This window comes from Mesoplodon mirus (assembly GCF_964341445.2).
Source record: "Mesoplodon mirus genome assembly, chromosome: 4".
NCBI lineage: Eukaryota > Metazoa > Chordata > Mammalia > Artiodactyla > Ziphiidae > Mesoplodon > Mesoplodon mirus.
Window position 1 is genome coordinate 127435311 of NC_138979.1, and position 27135 is coordinate 127462445.

The 27135-nt window shown below is 35.8% G+C and overlaps 1 protein-coding gene across 7 annotated transcripts in view; it reads left to right on the plus strand.

Annotated features, from left to right (window-relative positions):
- Window positions 1-27135, plus strand: part of MIPOL1 (mirror-image polydactyly 1) — a 318902-nt gene that overhangs the window by 284309 nt on the left and 7458 nt on the right. For 2 of the 7 annotated variants that reach the window (XM_082618608.1, XM_082618614.1), the window contains one exon: window positions 20289-21626. The exons of 1 other annotated variant lie outside the window; for it this stretch is intronic. In XM_082618608.1, the coding sequence (XP_082474734.1) occupies window positions 20289-20355 (67 nt within the window). In that variant the 3' untranslated portion in view covers window positions 20356-21626. Of the gene's footprint in view, window positions 1-20288; window positions 21631-27135 lie in introns of those variants that run through there. 4 more of the 7 variants (XM_082618611.1, XM_082618612.1, XM_082618613.1 and 1 more) reach the window with 4 other exon arrangements.

Below are 27135 nucleotides of genomic sequence, written 5' to 3' on the forward strand. Positions count from 1 at the left end.
GGGTAAAGAAGTAGTCGGTATTTTAAGATTTTCTGCCTAAGAGATAGGAACAACACAGTGCCATTAATAGAATGTCTTTAGTTCAGTGCTAAGAACTAATATCATTTTCTTTTTGTGTAACTCTAACTTATAAACTTATGAGAAAAAATATTAAGTTGAGTTTGAGAACAGTACTCTCAGATGGCAGATATAAAACTCATCAAAATTGGCTTCCAGAAACTGAAGAGCAAAAGAAGGGAAGGGCTTCTAAGGATTCTTCTCTGGGAATAATAGAAATACCCATGAGAATGTCTTTAGAATGATAGCAGTTTACATTATATAACCCTTTTTTCCACATAATTAAACTCTTTCTGTGGAGTTCAGTGCTAAAAGAATGTCCAAAGTTATTCTGGATGATAAAGATTGTTCTTAAGAGCTGTATCTGAAGCCATTCCAAGATAGGCCAAATGTCAAGGCTGTGGTTTGAGGTGTCATTCTTCAAAAGGCAATATGTAACTCCTCTAGTGGGCAAGCAGCAGATCAGTTCCTGAGGCGATAGCATTGGGAAGAATTGTCTGAACGAGGCTGGTGGGTTATTTAAAAGTCCAGATATATGCTGCTTTCTGCTGCATATATTTTTATAATTATTTTAATAATTATAAAATTATTAAATTTTAAAATTATAAAATTTTTATAATTATTTTGTTTAAAAAGACACATGATGATGACAGGCTACTAGCAAAGATTTATAGCAATTATTCATTAATACCACCTAGATTATTCACTCAAAAGAAGGAGTTCTACCAAATTTAGGTAACAAAACACATACCAGAAGATGTAAACACTACCGTATTACCCAAACCTAGTCTAAGGAAAAATAACAAATTATAATTTTCATGTATGATGTCTTATAGAATATGAGAAAAAACTTTAGGATTTTATCAATTTTATCAGAAGGCAGGTTTGAGGCTCAGCTCTTCACATCCAGATGAAAATAGCTCTACCAATTAAGATAAGAGAATAGGTTTTATTGGCCTTACAAATTTCCCTCTAATACTCTGTAAATCATAATCATTATAAATATATGAGGCCTTATTTATTATTACTTGTGGCAAATTTAAGGTAGTTTCTAGAATATAAAAACCTATATGTATTGTTAACACTACAAATACTGTAAGTCTAAAGGAAATCATGTAAAAAATCCATCTCAGTGAATAAGTTACTCACTGTAAGTAAATTTGAACATAAGTACAATTCACGTTTCAGATCTTTGTAGCTCAGTCCCTGTTGCAATTTACTACTGTCCTGTCAGCTCAAAAAAGTTAATGTCCCTACGTCACTCACTTACCACCAGTGAATAATCTAGATACCAAGAATAAAGCCCATTTCATCCTTAATACTAACACTTAAAGAAAGATACATGTGATTTAATTTCAAGTCTTCTGTGGTGCTTGAAAAGTATTAACTGTGAAGTGAATTGATATTAAAGAATGGAAATTACATTTACAAGGGCATATAAAAATAAGAAATCAGGAGGAAATGAAACAGTCAGAAATGCTTTCCTTGAAGGCATCCAGAATTCTGTATCAATAAATTACCCAAAAAATGTGTGTATGTTTGGAATAGATGCTCTTTTGAGATAGATGAAAATATAAACCTCTTTCATTCTTTTACATATACAGTATAGATCTTTATAAATATTTTTCTTTAATATGTTCTGATGGCAATTCTAATTAAATAATGTATGTTTTATGACCAGTATGCATCGTAAACTTTTCAGAGAAATCTGCCTTTTCATGGTTATATTACTTAGCTAAATTTTGATATTTTAGAATGATTAATTTCTCTTGTTCGTATTAAAAATTTGACTATATATGAAGTATCTAAGATCAATAACATACAATTTTAAACTGACAGAAAGAAGCAGTGACTGCCTAGCCATCTAATGATATCATGAATGAGATTAAACTTCAGACTTTTGTTTACTGTATCCTTATCTTGAAACCATGGATCAGTTTCTTCATCGGAAAAAGGAACTTTTAGGAGAATGTAATTGAACAGTTCTTGAAACAATATTTAAGAAGAAAATGACTTATCACCCTTAATTTTTAACAAAATACACTCTAAAAATAGTGAAACTGTGACATTTTAAATAGAAGAGTGATATAATAGTCTTTCAGTCTGAAAGAAATAAAGGTCTTCTATGTGCCTTAAGATATAATTTATGCAAATTGTAGTTCATACGACTATCCTAGAAGCTGCAGAGCAGGGGCAAAACACAAAAACCAGAATAAGAAAAAGAGAACTTGGGACTTCCCTGGTGGTCCAGTGGCTAAGACTCCACACTCCCAATGCAGGGGGCCCGTGTTCGATCCCTAGTGAGGGAACTAGATCCCACACGCCACAACTAAAGGTGCGCATGCCGCAACTAGATCCCGCATGCCACAACAAGGATCCTGTGAGCTGCAACTAAGACCCCGTGCAGCCAAATAAATAAATATTTTTTTTAAAAAAAGGAAAAAGGAACTTTCCCAAATCTGTGTCCTTTTTTAAAAAATACCGCTAACATACCACTGTTTCAATTCTTAGAAATCAAGAGTTTTTAATGGAATAGTTAAAATGGTTTACCTTATTTTCAATTTGTTTTTCCTACATTGCCATGTGCCTGCTTGTTTTTGACTCTGAGGCTTCTCACATAGAAGATGCATAAGTTGCATAGAAGGTGCATCCATGGCAATTTTATTCCTTTGTATGCTTCATTTTTTTTACATCTTTATTGGAGTATAATTGCTTTATAATGGTGTGTTAGTTTCTGCTTTATAACAAAGTGAATCAGTTATACATATACATATGTTCCCATATTTTTTTCTCCTGATAAGATACAAAATCAACAAGAAGGGCTGAAGATGCTAGTTGTCAGAATTAGTAACTTATTGTTATCACATTGACAAATTCCTCCTGATACAGAAAGGATAACCTTAACTTAGTTCTCACTAAGAATGAAATTTCATTTAACATCTTTCCCACCAAGCCCCCAAACTCCCTGCATTTAAAGTGGGAGAAATCTATTCTTTTCAAATAACTGTTTTATCATTTAATGTGATTCTGCAGAGACCCTTGACATGTGCATGTGTGTGTAATATTTATTCACAAACAAATGAACAATATCCTATTGATTTTTGAGAGCCTATTTTGCTAGTTACAAGAATACAGTTATGAACGAAATATATATTGTCCCTGCCCTCATGGAGCTTCATGAACTTGTTACTGGTGTTGAGTTTTCTTGGGAATCTTACAAATGGCTTAAATATCCTCTGATAGACAAAGTTAAAGAGCCCAATAAAATTGTCACTTGATCTTAATTCATCCTATTATCTCAATCACTTTATGATGTTAAGTTAGGGGCTTAAGCAAAATAACTCCATTATCTTCTGTAAGTACTTTCCTAGTAGTATCACCCACTGCACTAGTACTGCCATAGACAATTGGAATCCAGCGGACTATCTGGACATCTAATTTACTAACAAAGTCTTAATTAAGCCCTGGATAAAATTATACCGAAGTTATTAAATTAAAATCCAAAACTTGAAGTAGAATTACTTTAGAGATCCTATAAAGAAGGAAATACAGCTTTAATTCTTCTCCATGTTCTAATTTTTAAGCAGGGTGAAATAAAAGTAAAGAATGCCAAGTTTTACATGTTTTGATTGTTCTATTTCTAACTTTTATGTTTACTAGTCATCTAAATTGATACTAATTGATACTATGATTGGTGAGACTAATTTTTCAAGGTTACTTAGAAGATAGCAAATGTTAGTCTATGTTTAAAATATAGGTAACTTTTCATTGCCTTGTCTGCCTTAGATATTAGTGACATTGAATAAGGAATGTCATATATCTAATTAATCTAAGCACAGTTGAATATACATGTATTAAGTTTTTTCTATATTCTATTTAATCTCAAAGATAAATCCAAGTTTATTGCTTAATTTCAAGGTGGGAAGCAATTTCTTAGTGTTAATATAAATCTAAAAGTGAAGCTAAACAAAGTATAGTAAATTAAATGACCCAAAATTGTGATGTGTGAGGACAACTTATTCCCACTTTCTCATTATCTTCCTGTGAATACACCCTCTTGTCCACAATATATAAAACCTTAGGACTATTTGCAAAAGGTATAACCTGAGCTCACTATATCATAACTTGCTATAGCTGAAAATTCCTTTCATGGCAAATTGTTACAGAGGATTTTGTATTTATAAAAAGACTTCATATAACATACATCTACAGTAGACACATTAAAAACATTTTAGAACACAACTGTTTAAAAGGTGCTATTCACAAAATAAGTACTCAAGAAATATTTCTGAATGAATGAATGATAGTACTTGATATAACAGCATATCTGAAGAGCTAAATTAATCTATCCATATGATTTCCTTATATTTTTTATTCTAATAACAAAATATGTTTTATATAGCCAAAAGATTTTGGGGAAAGGATTGAATTAGGTTTGATTAAATTGAAAATTATGGTAGAAATCAACAAACTAATTAGTAAATGTTTAGTAACAATGCTTTAAAACTAAATATTGATTGCATGTACCAAATTTTTTGTTTTTCTTTCTTTTTGCAAAATAAATGTAGATCCAGCAAAAAGCACCCAGTTGACAACAAATAGGGACAGTTTTACATGTTGACAGAGATGATAGTCACATCCTAGGTGTTGTTTAAGAGATAATGCAAATTCCAAAATGTACCTTTTTTAACACTTTTCAATTGATACCTGAAATTCCTCCATCAGAGGTTCACAGATTTGGGTTAAAGCTTTGTTTTATAGTAAAATGCAGGTATACTTGGTAGCCTTTTTTTTTTTTTTCAGTTACATAACATTTAGAATCAATATAGCCACAATTTTTTTGTGGCTGTTCCTGTCAAATGGTAAAATCTATTCCCCTACTCTTTGAATCTGGGGTGGCCTGTGACTCCCTTTGACCAATAAAATAAACCAAGTGATGTTGTACAACTTCTGAACAAGGCCTCAAGAGTATTGCTCATGTTCCCCTCTTGCTAACTCATGCTCACCATGTAAATAAGTCTGGGCTGGTCTACTTGGGAATAAGATCCATAAGAAGAGAGAGTCCTAGCCAGAAGTCAACACCAACTGTTAGGCATGTGAACACCCAGCTCCAGTTGCCTGCAGCTGCATGAGTGCTTCAAGGCAAGGCCAGCAGAACTGCACAGCTGCACCAAGCCCAAATTAACATGATTAAATAAAATAGCTGTTGTTTTAAGCCACCAAGTTTTGGGTGGTTTATTACACAGCAATAAATAACTGATACAGAAATATTAATTGTATATGTCCAAAATAGGAGAGACTTGGCTTAGCTTGGTAGGCAAAGCAGGCCAGTGGGTAAATTCATTTGCACCAAAGCTCAGTGTAAGCCAGTAGTGAAACATGGCAGCATCAAAATAGAAGTAAAAGTCCAGATCAAGAGAGATATCAGTCCCACTTTCCTTTCTAATGATTAGACTGGATTATTATTAGATCAGACTTAATATTTTTAAAAACACTAGACATGCTGGAGAACCTGCACAAAGAATAATCAATATGGTGAGCAGTCTATTAACTTTAATGTGAAAAACCGTTGACAGCTGGAAGTATTAACCTTGAAAAAAATAACACAGTAAGGACATGACAGTTCTCTTAACATTTTGACAACACCTCATACAGGGAATCAAATAAGGTAATGATTTAAAGGGTAGGTCTAGGCAGTAAGTAGAAGATCCAAGGAGGCCAATTTCCTATTAATATAAGAAAACTGTTGACCACATTATTATTCAGTTCACCATTCTAACCACTTTCTACCAATTATTGTTTCCACTTTCTTCACCATGACTTTACAACCCACTCTCCCATCTACTTCTACATTCACCTTTTCACTTACAAATTCTTTCTCCATTCTCTTTCAAATGTGAATAATCTATCTTCTTTTTCTTCTCCATTTTATTCTTCTATTGATATTCCCTTATTTCTTACCCGTACTTTTGTGCACATATATGTTCATATTTATGTGGTCGTGTCTTTACATATTTATAAATATGTGTATATATGTACTTTTTTTTTTTTTTTTTTTTTGCGGTACGCGGGCCTCTCACTGTTGTGGCCTCTCCCGTTGCGGAGCACAGGCTCCGGACGCGCAGGCTCAGCGGCCATGGCTCACGGGACCAGCCTCTCCGCGGCATATGGGATCTTCCCAGACCGGGGCACGAACCCATGTCCCCTGCATCGGCAGGCGGACTCTCAACCACTGCACCACCAGGGAAACCCTATATGTACATTTTTTATGCATCTCTGTGTATCTTAGTCTGTATCTTTCAGTTACATAGTGTGCCTAAAACTGAAAAGGAACTTTTTGTTTCATTGGTTACAGTTTATGCATGGAAGAGTGGGTACACTCTATTGATTATTTATCCTCTTTCTTGCAGCTATGTGCTTCCCCCTTCCCCATCTTTTCTTTCTTTTTTTTCTAAGATTTTTTTTTTTTTTTTTTTTTTTTTGGCTGCGTTTGGGTCTTAGTTGCGGCACGCGGGATCTTCGTTGAGGCATGCAGGATCTTTCACTGCGGCGTGCGGGCTCCTCTCTAGTTGTGGTGTGCAGGCTCCAGGGTGCATGGGCTCTGTAGTTGTGGTGCACGGTTTCCAGAGTGCATGGGCTCTGTAGTTTGTGGCACGCTGACTCTAATTGAGGCGCACAGCTCAGTAGTTGTGGCATGCGGGCTTAGTTGCCCCGTGGCATGTGGGGTCTTAGTTCCCTGACCGGGGATCGAACCCATGTCCTCTGCATTATAAGGCAGATTCTTTACCACTGGACCACAAGGGAAGTCCCCTTCCCCATCTTTTCTTCCTTCTCTATAATCCTCCGATCCCAGTTCTTTTCATTTTGCCCCTGGAACCTTCTTTCCATTGTTACTACCTTGCGTCTTTCCACACCTTCTGCACTGAATATTTCACACATACATTCTACCTGAAACTTGAATTTACCAAGGGCATTTCTTTCCTAGCAGCCCACTAGACCCTGGTCTTTTCCCCATACCCTATATACTAGGAAGGAGAGTTCTTTGGTTCCCCTTTGCTACTTTCATACCTTCTGCATCCACGTAAAAATCCTCCCTTCTTTGAGGTTTGTACCACCCAGCTTTATTATCACTCTCTCTCTCTCCTCTTCAGTGATATCTACTGGTCTCCTGATCAGTGCCATTCCTTTAATGTGAGTTTCAGGCACCTGATTCAGTGTCTTCCTCTCTACCCCAACTTCTGTGTTCATGCTAAGAAACTTCAACGTCAATGGCCCATCAATCCTACTAACATTCCTTTTACATGTCCCAGATCACCTTCCTTTCTTGTCCCATTAAACCTTTACCATTCTCCTCCAGCCTTTTTCTTTACCCTGTGCTTTCAACGGAGAACTCTGCCTCTTAACTCCTTGGGGAAAATTGAATCTAGCAATGGTGAGTTCTGTCAGTTAAATTCCTCTACACCTACAAAGTTATCCACAGCTGTATTCCTCCCACGTCTTTCCCTTTAATCTCCAAGGAAAAGTCCAGTCATATTTTGCATGATATTGCTGCAAGTTCTGCTTATGATTCCATCCTCTGAGACCCTGCTTAAAAGGTATCATCTGGGCTTCCCTGGTGGCGCAGTGGTTGGGGGTCCGCCTGCCGATGCAGGGGGCATGGGTTCGTGCCCCAGTCCGGGAGGATCCCGCGTCCCGCGGAGCTGCTGGACCCGTGAGCCGTGGCCGATAGACCTGCGCGTCCAGAGCCTATGCTCCGTGACGGGAGGGGCCGCGGCGGTGAGGGGCCCGCGTACCGCAAAAAAAAAAAAAAAAAAGGTATCATCTTCCTTTTACTTTAGCTTCTTCCTACAATCTTCTCTTTCATAGTCCATAAACATATTCACATGCCATCCATTTCTTTAAAAACTTCCTCAGCCATATATTCCACTAACTATAATCCTCTTTACTTTCTATCCAAGCTTTTATACTTTCTAACCAAACTGATACTTAGTCTTCACTTTTTCACATTCCATCAGGCTTCATCACACTTCTGTTGTGCCATTAAAGCTGCATGGAAAAGGTTGTCATTTCCTAATTGCCAAATCTTATGGTCATTTTCACCTTGATCTTGTTTAAGTATTTAACCCTGTTGATCACTCCTTTCTTGAAATTCTCTACTCTGAATTCTGTGACAGCACCTACTCTTTTTTTTTTTTTTTCTTTTGTGGTACACGGGCCTCTCACTGTTGTGGCCTCTCCCGTTGCAGAGCACAGGCTCTGGATGTGCAGGCTCAGTGGCCATGGTTCACGGGCCCAGCTGCTCCGCGGCATGTGGTATCCTCCCGGACCGGGGCACGAACCCACATCCCCTGCATCGGCAGGCGGACTCCCAACCACTGTGCCACCAGGGAAGCCCAACAGCACCTACTCTTGATTTACCTTTTGCTTCCCTGTTTTCTCAGATTCTGTTGTCAGTCTCTACTTTAAGTATTTGTTTTCATCTTGGTTCTATCCTCTTCTCACCTCCCTTCTCCTTTCCTATGTCCCTCTCTAGGCATTTCCATCTACTCCCATGTTTTCAGTTACAACCTAGAGCAAGACCTAGTCATGACCAACCTCTCCAGCCTCATTTCCCATCATCCTCCACCCCCTACTTCATGATCCTGAGAAACCGTACAGCTGGTAGGACTTGACACACATCATGCTTTTCATACCTCAGTGCCTGTACATATATTATTTCCTTTATCTGAAATGCCCATCCTGCCCCGTCTGTGTTCCCACCCTTCCTGAGGTGACTGTTTGCTTCTTATCCTTCAAAACTTAACTCAGGCATCATCAGAAAGCCTTTACAGACCCTTCTTCTTTTTCCCTGCCCAAGCTAGGTTCTGTATAGTACCCATGCTTATCCTTTTAGTACAGCATTTACCAGTAACTTATTGCAGTTACCATATAAAGATCTGCTTCCCCACCTTACTGCTCCTTATGACCAAGAATCATGTTCTAGTCTTTGAATAATCAATGCCTAGAACAGTACCTCATTTATAAGAATTACTGAACAAATGCTTATTGATTGAACTTAAATCTATATCATAAGCCTTTTTAAGTATGCAGTGTTGTGACCTTAAGTACATTCACATTTTTGTGCTCACTAGAAGCTATCTGGATTCCATACCTATAGGCCAACTTGCCTCCATCCCATCCCTACATTCTTGCCAGTGTGATCCTTCTAAAAAGTAAATGATGTTACTAGATGAGTTAAAACCCTTTTATTGCTTCCCACTGTCTACATTAGTGGTTTCATCACAAAGTTTTCACAGGTCCAAGCTGCAGTGAGAGAAAAAAAATCAATGGACCAAGGTTTTCTAAATTTTTTCAACTTAAAGTTTGGGTAGTTAATGAATGGCAACGTTAATCAAAATAAGAAATACTGAAATATGCATGGAGGGTAAAATAAGCTTTGTTTTAGATATGGTCATTATCATATCCTGTGGAATAAGCAAGAGGAGATATCTTGAAGGCAGTTGGATATTTGAGTCTGAAACTCAGAGGAGAGTTTTGGGTTAATGGTCTGTATTTGGGAGCCATAAGCATTTAACTGGAATCAAGGGAACAAATAACAACTTTTGAGGAGAGTATGAAAAGTGTTATGAAAAGGTGACAAAACAACATCTAAGAGACCAGCAGAGGAAGAACAGCCATAATAGTAAAAGAAGAAACTACATTTAAATCTTTTTTGCACCCTGCTGCCATGATTAAAAGAGGGCAAGATCTTTGATACTAATGGCCAACCCAAAGGACAGTGTTTCTAGTGGCTTTTCTGTCTCCTCTACTGGAAGGATGATTTTTATCCATGTCTCTTGGATTTCCCTGGTTCTTTCTCCTAGAAAAACGAAATTCAGAAGCCAAATATGTTTGATCAGGCAATCTCATTGCCTAAATAGTAGAAATGGAATGTTTTTTTCTATGGAGGAAATTGTCCAGCCACAAGAATTCTCCTCTCACATTGACAGATAAAAAAAATTGCTCTCAAAAATGGAATCTATAGAGACATTTTTCAATTGAGGATAAGGAATTTGTCCTGTTTTCACTTCTTTCTCTCACTTTGAAAAAAATATCTAGTCAGTAAGAATAGTCCAACCCCATAAAAAAATCAAAAATAAACCTTAAAAGTCACAGTACTTTTGGAAGCAATGCAGCAATCAGAGAGATCAGGGTTGTGGTAATTACACCTTGCAATGTATTCCAACTCCAAAACTCAATAGCAATATGGCTGTGATCAAATTACCTTCTATATGCTTTGGTTTGTCATCTGATGATAACATCTGCTCCATGGAGTTGTAATGAAAATTAAATATGTGCATAAATTACTTCTTATAGTTCCTAGCACATAGTCAGTATTCATTACGTATTACTTGCCTTTCAAAATGTATCTCAGTATTCATTAAGATTGAAAAATGAAAGTAAACCAATTCAGAAAATTGGTAAATAACTTATAGTTCATCTACTTGATGGAAAACTATGTATTTCATTGTAGTACATACATCTTACATAGACACAAAGAAAGTATAAAAGTGATGTTGACTGAAAAAACTAGGATTTCTCTCTAAAGTGTAGCTGCAAATGTATTTTTTAAGTTTACAAAAAAAATTTATGGTATAGAAAATAATAGATTGTAACTATTATTTCCTACTTATGTACAATGTCATCGATTTACTTTCTTATAATTTGTTACTAAACTAGCAGATGAAATACACCAGTAAATACTTACCCAATTTGGGTTGGCTTTGTGAACGCAGCGTGAAGGGGGCTACTATGCCACAGCTAGCTGGGAGGGAGTCCGGGAAAAAGTCTGGAAATACCTAAGAGGCAAGAGACAATTGTTTCAGGGTGCACGAGGAGAGTGGATTCAGAGCACCACCTAAACAAGCTTGAGAGACAGGCAGGAGCCACAGCTACCAGTGCGTACCCCAGAGACGGGCATGAGACACGAAGGCAGCTGCTGCATCCACCAAGAAGCCGGTGTGCAAGCACAGGTCACTATCCACACCTCCCCTCCCAGGAGACTGCCGCCCGCCACTGCCAGGGTCCCGTGATCCAGGGACAACTTAAGCGTGACAACACACGGCGCACCTCAGGCTGGTGCAACGTCACACCGGCCTCTACCACCGCAGGCTCACCCCGCTTCCGTACCCTTCCCTCCCCTCGACCTGAGTGAGCCAGAGCCCCCGTATCAGCGACTCCTTTAACCCTGTCCTGTCTGAGCGAAGAACAGACACCCTCCAGTGACCTACATGCAGAGGCGGGTCCAAATCCAAAACTGAGCCCCAGGAGCTGTGCGAACAAAGAAGAGTAAGGGAAATTTCTCCCAGCAGCCTCAGGAGCAGTGGATTAAATCTCCACAATCAACTTGATGTACCCTGCATCTCTGGAATACCTGAATAGACAACGAATCATCACAAAATTGACGCGGTGGACTTTGTGTGATTTTGTCTGTATAGTTTTGCTTTTACTGTTTGTCCTAGGGTTCTGTCTGTACATTTTCGGATTTTTTGTGGGGTTTTCTTGGTATAGTTTTTTAGCACTTGTTATCATTGGTGGACTTGTTTCTTGGTTTAGTTGCTCTCTTCTTTCTTCTTTTTATTGCTTTTCATTTTTTTTAATTTTTAATAATTTTTTTATTTTTTATTTTAATAACTGTTTTGTTTTATTTTTTTTTCTTTCCTTCTTTCTTTTTTTCTCCCTTTTCTTCTAAGCTGTGTGGCTGACAGTGTCTTGGTGCTCTGGCCAGGTGTCAGGCCTGTGCCAATGATATGGGAGAGCCAAGTTGAGGACATTGGTCCACCAGAGACCTCCCACTCCACATAATATCAAACAGCAAAAGCTCTCCCAGAGATCTCCATCTCAACGAGAAGACGCAGCTCCACTCAACTACCAGCAAGCTATAGTGCTGAACACCCTACACCAAACAATTAGCAAGACAGGAACACAACCCCACCCATTAGCAGAGAGGCTGCCTAAAATCATAATAAGTTCACAGACACCCAAAAACACACCACCAGACGTGGACCTGCCCACCAGAAAGACAAGATCCAGCCTCATCCACCAGAACACAGGCACCAGTCCTGTCCACCAGGAAGCCTACACAACCCAATGAACCAACCTTAGCCACTGGGGGCAAACACCAAAAACACAGGGAACTACTAACCTGCAGCCTGCGAAAAGGAGACCCCAAACACAGTAAGTTAAGCAAAATGAGAAGACAGAGAAACACACAGCAGGTGAAGGAGCAAGGTAAAAACCCACCAGACCAAACAAATGAAGAGGAAATAGGCAATCTACCTGAAAAAGAATTCAGAGTAATGGTAGTAAAGATGATCCAAAATCTTGGAAATAGAATGGACAAAATACAAGAAACATTTAACAAGGACCTAGAAGAACTAAAGAGCAAACAAACAATGATGAACAACACAATAAATGAAATTAAATATTCTCTAGAAGGAATCAATAGCAGAATAACTGAGGCAGAAGAACAGATAAGTGACCTGGAAGATAAAATATTGGATATAACTACCACAGAGCAGAATACAGAAAAAAAGAATGAAAAGAATTGAGAACAGTCTGAGAGACCTCTGAGACAACATTAAATGCACCAACATTAGAATTATAGGGGTCCCAGAAGGAGAGAAAAAGAAAGGGACTGAGAAAACACTTGAAAAGATTATAGTTGAAAACTTCCCTAATATGGGAAAGGAAATAGTTAATCAAGTCCAGGAAGTGCAGACAGTCCCATACAGGATAAATCCAAGCACAAACATGCCAAGACACATATTAATCAAGCTATCAAAAATTAAATGCAAAAAAAAAATATTAAAAGCAACAAGGGAAAATCAACAAATAACATACAAGGGAATCCCCATAAGGTTAACAGTTGATCTTTCAGAAGAAACTCTGCAAGCCAGAAGGCAGTGGCAAGACATATTTAAAGTGATGAAAGGGAAAAACCTACAACCAAGATTACTCTACCCAGCAAGGATCTCATTCAGATTTGACAGAGAAATCAAAACCTTTACAGATGAGCAAAAGCTAAGAGAATTCAGCACCACCAAACTAGCTTTACAACAAATGCTAAAGGAACTTCTCTAGGCAGGAAACACAAGAGAAGGAAAAGACCTACAATAAGAAACCCAAAACAATTAAGAAAATGGGAATAGGAACATACATATTGATAACTACCTTAAATGTAAATGGATTAAATGCTCCAAACAAAAGACGTAGACTGGCTGAATGGATACAAAAACAAGACCCATATATATGCTGTCTACAAGGGACCCACTTCAGACCTAAGAACACATACAGACTGAAAGTGAGGGGAAGGAAAACGATATTCCATGCAAATGGAAATCAAAAGAAAGCTGGAGTAGCAAGTCTCATATCAGACAAAATAGACTTTAAAATAAAGACTATATTGGGCTTCCCTGGTGGCGCAGTGGTTGAGAGTCCGCCTGCAGATACAGGGGACACGGGTTCGTGCTCTGGGAAGATCCCACATGCCGTGGAGCGGCTGGGCCAGTGAGCCATGGCCGCTGAGCCTGTGCGTCCGGAGCCTGTGCTCTGCAACGGGAGAGGCCACAGCAGTGAGAGGCCCACGTACCGCAAAAAAAAATAATAATAAAATAAAATAAAATAAAGACTGTTACAAGAGACAAAGAAGGACACTACATATTGATCAAGGGATCAATCCAAGAAGAAGATATAACAATTGTAAATATTTATGCACCCAACATAGGAGCACCTCAATACATAAGGCAAATGCTAACAGCCATAAAAGAACATTATCAACAGTAGCACAATCATAGTAGGGAACTTTAACACCCCACTTTCACCAATGGACAGATCCTCCAAAATGAAAATAAATAAGGGATACAAAATTTAAATGATACATTAAACAAGATGGACTTACTTGATATTTATAGGACATTCCATCCAAAAACAGCAGAATACACTTTCTTCTCAAGTGCTCATGAAACATTCTCCAGGATAGATCATATCTTGGGTCACAAATGCCTTGGTAAATTTAAGAAAATTGAAATCATATCAAATATCTTTTCCAACCACAACACTATGAGACTAGATCTCAATTACTGGAAAAAATCTGTAAAAAATACAAACACATGGAGGCTAAACAATACACTACTAAGTAAACATGAGATCACTAAAGAAATCCAAGAGAAAATTTAAAAATACCTAGAAACAATGACAATGACAACACGACAACCCAAAACCTATGGGATGCAGCAAAAGCAGTTCGAAGAGGGAAGTTTATAGCAATACAATCCTACCTCAAGAAACAAGAAACATCTCACATAAACAACCTAACCTTACACCTAAAGCAATTAGAGAAAGAAGAACAAAAAAAACCCCAAAGTTAGCAGAAGGAAAGAAATCATACAGATCAGATCAGAAATAACTGAAAAGAAATGAAGGAAACAATAGCAAAGATCAATAAAACTAAAAGCTGGTTCTTTGAGAAGATAAACAAAATTGATAAACCATTAGCCAGACTCAACAGGAACAAAAAGGGAGAAGACTCAAATCAATAGAATTAGAAATGAAAAAGGAGAAGTAACAACTGACACTGCAGAAATACAAAGGATCATTAGAGATGACTACAAGCAGCTATATGCCAATAAACTGGACAACCTGGAAGATACGGACAAATTCTTAGAAAAACACAACCTTCAGAGGCTGAACCAGGAAGAAATAGAAAATTTAAACAGACCAATCACAAGAACTGAAATTGAGACTGTGATTAAAAATCTTCCAACACACAAAAGCCCAGGACCAGATGGCTTCACAGGCAAATTCTATCAAACATTTAGAGAAGAGCTAACACCTATCCTTCTCAAACTCTTCCAAAATATAGCAGATAGTGGAACATTCCCAAATTCATTCTGTGAGGCCACCATCACCCTGATATCAAAACCAGACAAAGATATCACAAAGAAAGAAAACTTCAGGCCAATAGCAATGATGAACCTAGATGCAAAAATCCTCAACAAAATACTAGCAAACAGAATCCAGAAGCACATTAAAAGGATCATACATCATGATCAAGTGGGGTTTATCCCAGGAAAGCAAGGATTCTTCAGTATACACAAATCAATCAATGTGATAAACCATATTAACAAATTGAAGGATAAAAACCATATGATCTTCTCAATAGATGCAGAAAAACCTTTCAACAGAATTCAACACCCATTTATGACAAAAACCCTCCAGAAAGTAAGCATAGAAGGAACCTACCTCAACATAATAAAGGCCATATATGACAAACCCACAGCCAACATCATTCTCAATGTTGAAAAACTGAAACCATTTCCTCTAAGATTAGGAACAAGACAGGGTTGTCCACTCTTACCACTATTATTCAAAATAGTTTTGGAAGTTTTAGCCACAGCAATCAGAGAAGAAAAACAAGAGGAATCCAAATCAGAAAAGAAGAAGTAAAACTGTCAATGTTTGCAGATGACATGGTACTCTTCATGGAGAATCCTAAAGATGCTACCAGAAAACTACGAGAGCTAATTAATGAATTTGGTAAAGTAGCAGGATACAAAATTAACACAAAAATCTCTTGCATTCCTATACACTAATGATGAAATATCTGAAAGAGAAATGAAGGAAACACTCCCATTTACCACTGCAACAAAAAGAATAAAATACCTAGGAATAAACTTACCTAAGGAGACAAGAGACCTGTATGCAGAAAACTATAAACTGATGAAAGAAATTAAAGATGATACAAACAGATGGAGAGATATACCATGTTCTTGGATTGGAAGAATCAACATTGTGAAAATGGCTATAGTACCCAAAGCAATCTACAGATTCAATGCAATCCCTATCAAACTACCGATGGTATTTTTCACAGAACTAGAACAAAAAAATTTCACAATTTGTATGGAAACACAAAAGACCCCGAATAGCCAAAGCAATCTTGAGAAAGAAAAATGGAGCTGGAGCAATCAGGCTCCCTGACTTCAGACTATACTACAAAGCTACAGTAATCAAGACAGTATGGCACTGGCACAAAAACAGAAGTATAGATCAATGGAACAGGATAGAAAGCCCAGAGAAAAACCCACATACATATGGTCACCTTTTCTTTGATAAAAGAGGCAAGAATATACAGTGGAGAAAAAACAGCCTCTTGAATTAGTGGTGCTGGGAAAACTGGACAGCTACATGTAAAAGTATGAGATTAGATCACTCCCTAACACCATACACAAAAATAAGCTCAAAATGGATTAAAGACCTAAATGTAAGGCCAGACACTCTCAAACTCTTAGAGGAAAACATAGGCAGAACACTCTATGACATAAATCACAGTAAGATCCTTTTTGACCCACCTCCTAGAGAAATGGAAATAAAACCAAAAATAAACAAATGGGACCTAATGAAACTTAAAAGCTTTTGCACAGCAAAGGAAACCATAAACAAGACCAAAAGACAACCCTCAGAATGGGAGAAAATATTTGCAAATGAAGCAACTGACAAAGGATTAATCTCCAAAATTTACAAGCAGCTCATGCAGCTCAATATCAAAAAAACAAACAACCCAATCCAAAAATGGGCAGAAGACCTAAACAGACATTTCTCCAATGAAGACATACAGATTGCCAACAAACACATGAAAGGATGCTCAACATCACTAATCATTAAAGAAATGCAAATCAAAACTACAATGAGGTATCATCTCACACCAGTCAGAATGGCCATCATCAAAAAATCTACAAACAATAAATGCTGGAGAGGATGTGGAGAAAAGGGAACCCTCTTGTACTGTTGTTGGGAATGTAAATTGATACAGCCCCTATGGAGAACAGTGTGGAGATTCCTTAAAAAACTAAAAATAGACCTACCATATGACCCAGCAATCCCACTATTGGGCATATACCCTGAGAAAACCATAATGCAAAAAGAGTCATGTACCACAATGTTCATTGCAGCTCTATTTACAGTAGCCAAGACATGGAAGCAACCTAAGTGTCCATCGACAGATGAATGGATAAAGAAGATGTGGCACATATACACAATGGAATATTACTCAGCCATAAAAAGAAATGAAATTGAGTTATTTGTAGTGAGGTGGATGGACCTAGAGTCTGTCATACAGAGTGAAGTAAGAAAGAGAAAAACAAATACCTTATACTAACACATATATGTGGAATCTAAAGGAAAAAAATGGTTCTGAAGAACCTAGGGGCAGGACAGGAGTAAAGACTCAGATGTAGAGAGTGGACTTGAGGACACAGGGAGGGGGAAGGGTAAGCTGGGACAAAATGAGAGAGTGGCATGGACATATATACACTGCTAAATGTAAAATAGATGGCTAGTGGGTAGCAGCCACATAGCACAGAGAGATCAGTTCGGTGCTTTGTGACCACCTGGGGGGGTGGGATAGGGAGGTTGGTAGGGAGACGTAACAGGGAGGAGATATGGGGATATATGTTTATGTATAGCTCATTCACTTTGTTCTAAAGCAGAAAGTAACACACCATTTTAATGCAATTATACTGTAATAAAGGTGTTAAAAAACAATACCCATTTTGACTTAAGTAGTAACTTGAGGAAACAGTTTAATGAAGCTATTAAGACAAATAATACATTAACCTATAATCTGAAATCTGAAACTTTCTAGTAGCCAAAACTCTAGTGGAAGTAGCTTTGCAATAAGAACAGGGAAACCAGGCCATATTTCTTACTGTCTTATCTTAGGACGTTGTATGAGGGTTTCCTTGTCTGTGCTTCAGTTCGTCATTTAAAATAGAGAAATTGTAATCTTAGATCTAACCCTTTTCCTATTCATGAAGTTTGTGGGAAGCTATTGCTGAGTAACATGTAAAGCCATTTGGCCCTATTTTATTAAAGTATGTAATTTTTTAAAGGATGTTATTGATTTGTACAATAAAGAATAGCCTGCAGGCAGATCCTGCAAGGTGGTTCGACAGACAGACATACCTACCTTCCTGTCAGCACAGTCCATGTTTGGCAGGTGTAGTCCATTCCTTACAGGAAAGAATAGGTGCTTCATTGTGTTTCCAAAGTCAGTAAGCTTTTACAAAACTAAGTAATTGACATTTTTCTCATTTCTGAGATCAAATTTTCATAAATCATTCAACCTGAATAAACTGAGAATGTGGTTGATCTAGTCATTTTTGAAATATAGTAAATGCATTGCAAAATGTGATATTTAAGTATTTCCTCCTAACCTCTTACCTTAGCAAGATGTATTAAGAGTTCTAAATGGAAAGATATCCTACTGTATGAAAAAGAAACTAAAGTGAGTCCATCTATAAAGGAGAAGGCAAAAGAAGCACAAAACAGGTTCATCTCAGTAATTTGGCATTCCGTTGATTCAGAATTCATAGTGATAATAACTGTGCAGAGTAGAGCTTACTGTTACATTATGAGGAAGTTTTTTTAATAGTGCAAATGATATTGTAGGGGAGGGATATATTTAACCAACTTGAAAGTAATATTTTCTAACTTTTTACAGTACATCCTGAGAAATTCTATTAGTGGCATATCAAGGTTTCTACTGGGAGTCATTTGTTAACAGTTAATTCAAGTTATTATCATATTTTACAGTACAGTTAAAATTTCATAATGACATTTTTCTTCCCCCCCCTCCACAATTCAACTTAGTGAAACTTTGTCCTAAAGGATCTATGTAATCCTATGAATCATAATATTCAGAGTGTATAAAATAGCACTAGTTTCTATCACTAGGGAAAGTCCAATTAATACAGACTTATCTGTGAATACAGTGAATTGTCCAGTAAATCTTCTAGTTCAAGTATTTGCATCACTAGCTTAAAGCTGGTTTAGTGGTTGTATATTACTTGTGTAAAATTTACATTTGAGAAATTTGTAGTAATAAATTTAAGCAAGATTTGCCTTTTTACTCTAAGATCATTACTACATTTCTCAAGGCAAAGATATTTTTATGCACTGAATTATTTGTTTCATATTCCCGTTTTCTATTAACAGAAGTCTTGATATATGCAGAATCATCCAATAAACTTGAGCTGTTTTCAGTGTTGCATGCATATAATTAGTCCATCTAAACCAGTGTGTATGACGCTAAGAATACCCTCATTCCTTTAGTGTCTAGCTCTGTGCTGTGTTATTTGCAAAGGACCCTCATGCATGGGTCCATATAAATGAGGCAAGCTGGAGCAGACTAGACTGTGTCACTCACCAGTCTTTGAGGAGGGAGCTTTGTGTATATGAAAACTGCTGGGTGTGATTTTCACTTATAAAGAAGATTTCTGTGTTTGTAACACCAAGCAGGATTTTTTGTTGAGGTTTTATGCTTACGGTAAAGAAAATAATAAGGAAAAAAATCAATTAATGATCTGATTCCATCATCTTTTGTCAAGCAAAACTCTCACTCATTCAGTGAATGTGATTTCCCTCCCATAGAGTAGTCTAAGAACCTACACAATGACTTCTGAATTTTTGACTCTATTTTCAGTATAATTGGTGAGTTTTTAATCAACTGAAAAATCACTTACCTTTGACTCAGAAGCATATATAGTCATTGCTAGCCTATTTATATTACTCAGGAATAGAAACTTTTAAAATGTAGTACAGAAAGTCTGGTTTTATTAGCATCAAATCATTTTTATACATTTAAGTTATATTCATACCATTGAGATATCAAGTTTTTCCAACCTAGCCACCTAATACCTGGCTTTAAACAGAAGAAATTTCATGCATAACAGTTGTACAGTATACCAATATGTTACTTATTTAGCTAGGTAACAGATCTAAGGCTGATAGTATTTATGTATTGAAATAGGTACTCTTGGTGAAAATCAGTTTGAAACTGCTCTACGTTTAATATGCCATCTTGTCATTGCATAGTAATGATTTCATTCATAACCGTAATGCAAGTAGGTAAATGTATTAAAATTAGTATCTTAGATTTTTCATGTAGCCTCTAATGCTGACATAATCTGAAGATCTGGATTAAAGTTTGTGTTTTTGCTGTCTTTTTAACCTCAAATACTTGGCACTCTGTACCCGTGTCTCTCACTTACAGTAATGCTTTGTTTCTTAACATGACTACCAAGAGTGCTTGGTCACAGGCAAATACTGTCCTTTTTCAGCCAAAACATTCCTGACAATAATTGCACTTTTTATAATCATTTTTTTCCCTCCTGCCCCCCCTGCCCCCAACTTAGGTTGGAAAGGCTGGTGGACGTCCTGAGGAAGAAGGTTGGAACAGGGACCATGAGGACAGTGATCTGACTGAGAAAAAAACGACAGTCTGGGGAAGCAATCACATCTGGTGACCAGGCTGCTTCATTCAACACTGTGTAAACACTAAAGCCTTAACTTAGCAAACAGTTGTTAGAAGTGGGACACTCCAACCACATTCCAAGCTGAGATAAAATCAAATCACAAATGTTTAACCACTTTGCTGCTGACTTGAGTTATTTATCCAAATGTATTAACTACAGACTTTTACCAATGGGTAGCTATAAAGTTGTAGCTTAGTAACTATTTTATATCTCACTGTATTTAATATAAATATTTTTGCTGAAAGACCATTATAGAAACATAGTAAAGTTGGTCAGGATCATATCTTCACATATGGCCCTTTCTGAATCAAAATACAGCAAAGTAAATATTGCCTAAACCTTAATCCACTGTGTTAGGTCGAAACTTCAAATACATACATTTTTCAATGTAGAGTTTATTTCTTAACCAATGAGAGAAGCACATACATAAGAGTGTATAGTCTTCCTTCAATGCATGCATGTAATCTTTGTTAGTTTTAAAGAATATTAAGTATAGATACCAAGAATCAAATGTATAATTTGCCTTAATAAGAGTTTGGTATATTAAAATTACATTAATCAAGGCATGATTTTTCTTTCACTACAAATAATGCATACTATTTTCAATAAAAAGAGGGTATTGTTAATGTGTACTTATAAATTCATGGTGTCAATATTTTTTTAATGTTGGGTCTGAATAATGATCTAAACTCTATTTAAGCTGTAGAAATTGCCAAGTCTGTTTAATAGGCTGGGATACTTTTGGCTTGAAAATTAGCATATGCCAGAATGATGCTAAAAGGCAAGAGGCCATCAAACATATTAAGTATTCTTTTTTATTATCTTTATTTAGATTATCATTTGAATTTTTGTAATGGAGGAGGGGAATCTAATATATAATATACAAAAAAATTATAATTAAAAATATAAAGCCTTGGGGAAAAAAGTAAACCTGCAATTTGGTTCAGGATACCTACTTTTTTTTAATTTAAGGGATAATTTAAAATAATTACATCATGGCAGTCACTTCTAATCATGAAATTATGAATAAAACTAAGATTCATGTATTTGGCTATAGGAAAAAAAATTTTTTTTTAGATTGAATAGATGAGAAGCTGATAGAAAATAAATATGAGCGGAGCAGGATGAAATTGACAAGTAGAGATGGAATTAGTGAAAATTTTGTAGATAAGTGAAAAATTTTCTAAGTCCATACAATTTTTTAATTTACCTTTAAGATTGAACTAAATCTACCTTTGCCTATTTTCAGGACAAGTACAGAATAATTTATTACATACACCATTGGAGATTATGCCTTTGAATGCCTTTGAACTTTTTTTACTCTATGATAAAGGTGCTTTATCATAGAGTAACAAAAGAATCATGATGCAAACAAGCTCTGTTTCTTTCTTATTAAATCCATTGAATTAACTGATAGAATCATCCCACTGAATTCAAATTTAGAATTTACTCATGTTGCCTACTTAAAAATTTTTTTTAACTATGAGAATTAGAAAATAAGGAACTATAGGGGTTAAAAATAAACTAACTGGATTTACTCTACAGTCCTAAAGAGAATTATAGCCTCTCACAAACCAGTGACTATATAACTATACAAATTTGGAATAATTTGGTCATGCGTATAGTCTTCTCTCTGAGCTCTAACTGAAACATGTAACAGCTCCCTATGTGAAGGAAGAGCACCTTTCAAGTCATGCGGGTAAGTAAAAAGAAACAGTTCTTGTCACAAAATAGTCCATTCCTGAATCTTCTTCAAATACACCACAAGTAAACTTGAATTTTCAGATATTCCTGAAGAACAGACAAACCTTTATTGAGTTATTTTGCTTGAGGTTTTATAAAACACAATGTGTAGAATAAAGTCATTTTATAATTTCCAAACATCTCTTTCTATAACTATACAATCAGATTAGCACAACTAGTTCCTATAATCAATATCCAGAACTGTTATAGAATTTGATATTATAACGTTAAATTTACAAAACAATTCTGACATCTACTATTGCTCAGTGTAGGTAATCTCCCCCAATTACCACTTCCCCTTGAAAATGAGTTGTCTACAAAATTACAAATGCTTCAAGTAGTCTTTTTTTGGGGGGCGGGGAGGGTTGTATGGAGGAATAAGCTTACCCGCTGAAGATCAGTTCTTTACATATTCAATTATAATGCAACATCTGAAGTATTCCACCACTGCCCAGAGAGGTTGCTTTGAGTTTACTTTAAACATCAAATCTAATTCCTATAGTAACATGAGAATTTACTTTCCCTTGTAAAAAATAAGTAGTTCAGAGGAAAAGCAGAAAAGATCATATAAACATGTATCACTGGATGATTTACAAAGTCCTTTCCCATCTGTATTTTTATTTGATCCTATCAACAATCATATAATAATAATATATATATCAACCACGTAATAATGATAATGATGATAGTAATTCTAGAAGTAGTAGCAGTACATTTTGCAAGCAAGGAAACACTCTCAGCGGGGCTAGGAATTTGCCAAGGACTGACTAGGACTTACAGCTGAGGTCTTAAGACTAAACTCCATGCAACCGTAGGTCTCCAGACCTTTCATTAAAAAAAAATTAAAAATCAAAGATTTTAACTCCTGCAATTTATTTTATTATTGTACCATTTCTTTTATACATATATGTGTGAGTTTTCTACACATTTCTTTCAATGAAGTACTATAATATGAGCTGCATATGCAAATAGCATCCCATTATTACTACCTCTCTATAGTGTTAATAGTGGCAGCCTTAGCCTTAGCCTTCACTAATTAGGAATATTGTGACAATTCATTGTTGACAAAAAATAGCCTGAGTTGCTTATAAGCAAAGCCTAAGCAGTTATAGCGAAGTTATTAGTTAATTATTAATATGTGAGACATTTTCATTCTACTTTTATAAATAAGCCATTATGTTAAAATTATTTAAAATATTTTTCTTTTTTCAGTAAGAAAGTTGATCCTTTTTATATTTCAGTATTCAAATAAACTGATAAATCTTATCTGGTCACTCACCAATAGAATTAGTTTATTGCACAAAAAAAGTTAGAATATTAAAAATTTATAGTTTTAATATTGAATAAAGTTGCATAAAAAACCATTTTATAGATAGTATATTTTTTAAGATAATTATTGAAGTGTCTGTCTTTAAATACTCATGATTAGTGAGGCATTATAATGATAAAATAGCCATGGCCTATACATTTGTCTTCTGGCATAAGGTTTGTATAGACCCCAAATTTTTCACAAGACATTATTGTGTTGTTGATAACTACTATTTTCAGCTAACCTGTCTATCTATTCGTATTGAGATATATAGAGATATATAAATACACAGACACATATACACACTAATACATTTGTCTTTCTAAAAAATTGATTTATAAGTCAATTGTTAGGCTTCAGTGGTTTCAGCATTTTGTTCATCTTTTATTACAAATGCATGTGGTTTCTGAGGCTTTTAAATAAATACATGAAATGGTTGAAAGATTTATATTGCTCATGCTTAGCTAAATATGTCACCTCTAGAAAAGATGTGGTTTATTTTGGCAGTGTTTTAAAAACTCAAATATTTTAAACATTTGTTAAGTTGGAGCTTGCACATTTGAACTAGTAGCATACGTTCCAGAATAGCATCTCAAGTTACCAAATTTTTTGTAATCCTTTTACTAGAATAACTTTTTTTGAAAAGGTTTTCTTTTTTATTATGTACTTTAAATTTATAAAGGTTGAAGTTATTTTTAATGTAGGATTTCATAAATAGAATTGGACAATGATAAATATATATTTTTAAGAAATATTAAAATATTGTGTCCTATTGATATTTCTTTGCAGAAATCTTAATATACTTAATATACTTATTTTTAATGTTTATTGTGTATTGTTTTCTAATGTATATTGTTTTCTAAATATAGTTTTGGAGAATGCTTGTACTTTGGAAGCCACCAGTTTCTTGACTATCAGATTATTAACAAAGGGGCATTTTAATGCACAAACTCAGGTATCTGAAATATATATTTACTTTTTAGTCATATAAACTCTCTACTGCAAATCCTATACATTTCAATGCAATTATTATACATTTGATCAAACTTATAAGTGTTCAGTCCTGAAGACACTGTACTAAATATGCCTATAAAATATACTGCAATAAGGAAACAGATTAAGTTCACTGTCAAACTGTGTCTGACTTTCTTGACAAGTTTAATGAAGATAAAATTCATTATGAACAAATTTATTAGGTACCTTACTACTTGCAGTAGTAAAATATTAAAGAGAAATAGTATTTTTGGTAAACATGGTTAAAAAGAACCTAAGAAGGGAAATCAAATTCTCTTAATTAAAAAATAGTAGACTGATTCAAATCTACTACAAAGCACCTCTACTAATTTTGGAATTTGTATGTGGAATTTTGCAGTAACCAATAGCTGAAATCTAAAAACATTGCTTCTGTTGTGTTTGATTATTCAATCAAGATGAGGTAAATATAAACAGACTGTGTAACACTCTATCACCTGTAGTGAACTTAGAATTTAAAGCCTAAGGTACATGGCTAAAAGAGGACCAGGGTGGAGTGGGCAGTAGGAATTGTTGGGGTAAAGTTTCTATAAACTGGTAATACCTAAACTGTCATATTACTGTGTAAAAAAGTTGTCTCACCATGTATGGCCTTTAGGATATTGTCATACATTTTACTTCTACATAGGTATACAGTAATAATTTTGTTATTGTTTTTGCTTTAAACAATCAACTATTTTTTAAGGTGATTTAAAAAGTAAGAGCAACCTTATTTTATATTTACCCACGTATTTACCATTTCTGGTGCTCTTCTTTATGTAGATCCAAGTTTCCACCTGTTACCATTTTCTTTCTTCCTGAAGTATTTATCTTTTATACAATGCAGGGCCATAAGTAATGAATTCTTTCAGCTTTTGTATGTTTGAAAATCTCTATCTCTCTCTCTCTCTTTTTTTTTTTTTTTTTTTTTTGGTGCCTTCATTTTGTGAAAAAGAAAAGTTTTTTGCTGGCTATAGAATTCTAGGTTAACTTTTTGAAAAATATTTTCAGATGTTGCTCTACTGTTTCTGGCTTGCTTTGTTCCTGCTGTCATTTTTATTTTCGTTCTCTATACATACATCCTCTGGCTGCTTTAAGGGTTTTCCCTTCATCACTTTTTTAGCCAATTTGATTGTGATGTGTTATAAATTTCTGCATGCTTCTGTGCTTATGATTTGTTGAACTTCCTGTACTGTGGGTTTATAATCTTTACAATTTTTTAAAATTTTGGCTATTATTTTTTTCAATATTTTTTGTCCTCAAACTCTTTCCTCTTTCCTCTCTTCTGGAACTGCTATTTAATATATATTAGGCCCCTTGAGATTGTCCTACAGCTTATTCATTCTTTGTTCATTTTGGGGAGGGTCTCTTTTTCCTCTGGGTGTTTTATTTTGGATAGTTTCTATTGTTTTGTCTTTAAATTTACCAGACTTTTCTTTTGCAGTGTCTAATGTGCTCTTCTTAATCCCATCCAGAGCCTTTTTCTTCACAGACATATTTTTCATCTCTAAAAGTGAAAATTGGGGCTTTTTAATGTCTTTCATCTCTCTCCTTAATTTTTTCATGCTTTACCTTATCTTCTGGAATATAAAAAATATAGTCATAAGAACTGTTTTAATGTCCTTGTCTGTTAATTCTATTATCTGTTCTATTTCCAAGTCTGTTTCTGTTGATTTCTTTATCATGAATTATATTTTTTTAGTTGAAATATAGTTGATTTATAATATTATATTAGTTTCAGGTGTACAACATAGTGGTTCAATATTTTATAGCTCATACTCCATTTAAAGTTATTACAAAATAATGACTGTTTCCCTGTGCTGTGCAATCATGACTTGTATTTTTCTGCTTTGTATGCCTGGTAACTTTTTTTGGATGCCAGTCATTGTGAATTTTAACTTGTTGGGTGTTAGATATTTTTGTTTCTCATTGAAAACTTTCAAACTTTCTTCAGGGATACAGTTACATTATTTGGAAACAGTTTTGAGACACAGAGAGAGACAGAGAGATGCAGAGAGAGGGAGAGACACAGAGAGAAAGGCACAAAGAGAGAGACGAGAGAGAGAGAGAGGTTCAGTAGGTGGGACCAGAGCGCCTTTAGTCTAGGGCTGATTCCCCCCACAGCTCAGGCAATCGCCCTCTGAATACCTGATGCCCTGTGCAGTAGGAGTTTTCTCTGCTCTGACTGGTCATAACCATGTGTGAGTTTTGGTTATTGTTCTGCCTACACCTTTCTGGCGGTTCTTACCTTAGCCTTGGTAGTTTACTTACACACGTATGCTTGTCCATATTCAGAGGAAGACTCAAGGAATTCTCTGTAGCTCTCCAGAGCTCACTCGCTCTCTCACTCTCTTTCTGTGCAGCAATTTTTGTTCCAGAATTCCCCTCTCCAGTACTCTGACTGCAAATTCTAACCACCTTGGCCTCCCCAAATTCTCAACTCTTATGTTCTCGACTCAGGGAAGCTGCCAGCTCTGTTTTGTTCCCCCTCCTATACTCTGTAAACTTGCCATATGATAAACTGGGGTAATCTTAGGACTCCATTTCTTTCCCTTCTCTCTGGGAACACTATCCTGTGCTGCCTGTTGTCCAAAGTACAAAAACATTGATTCATGTATTCCCACTGTTGTTTTTGTTGTTGTTGCTTTGGTTTTGGTGGGTCTT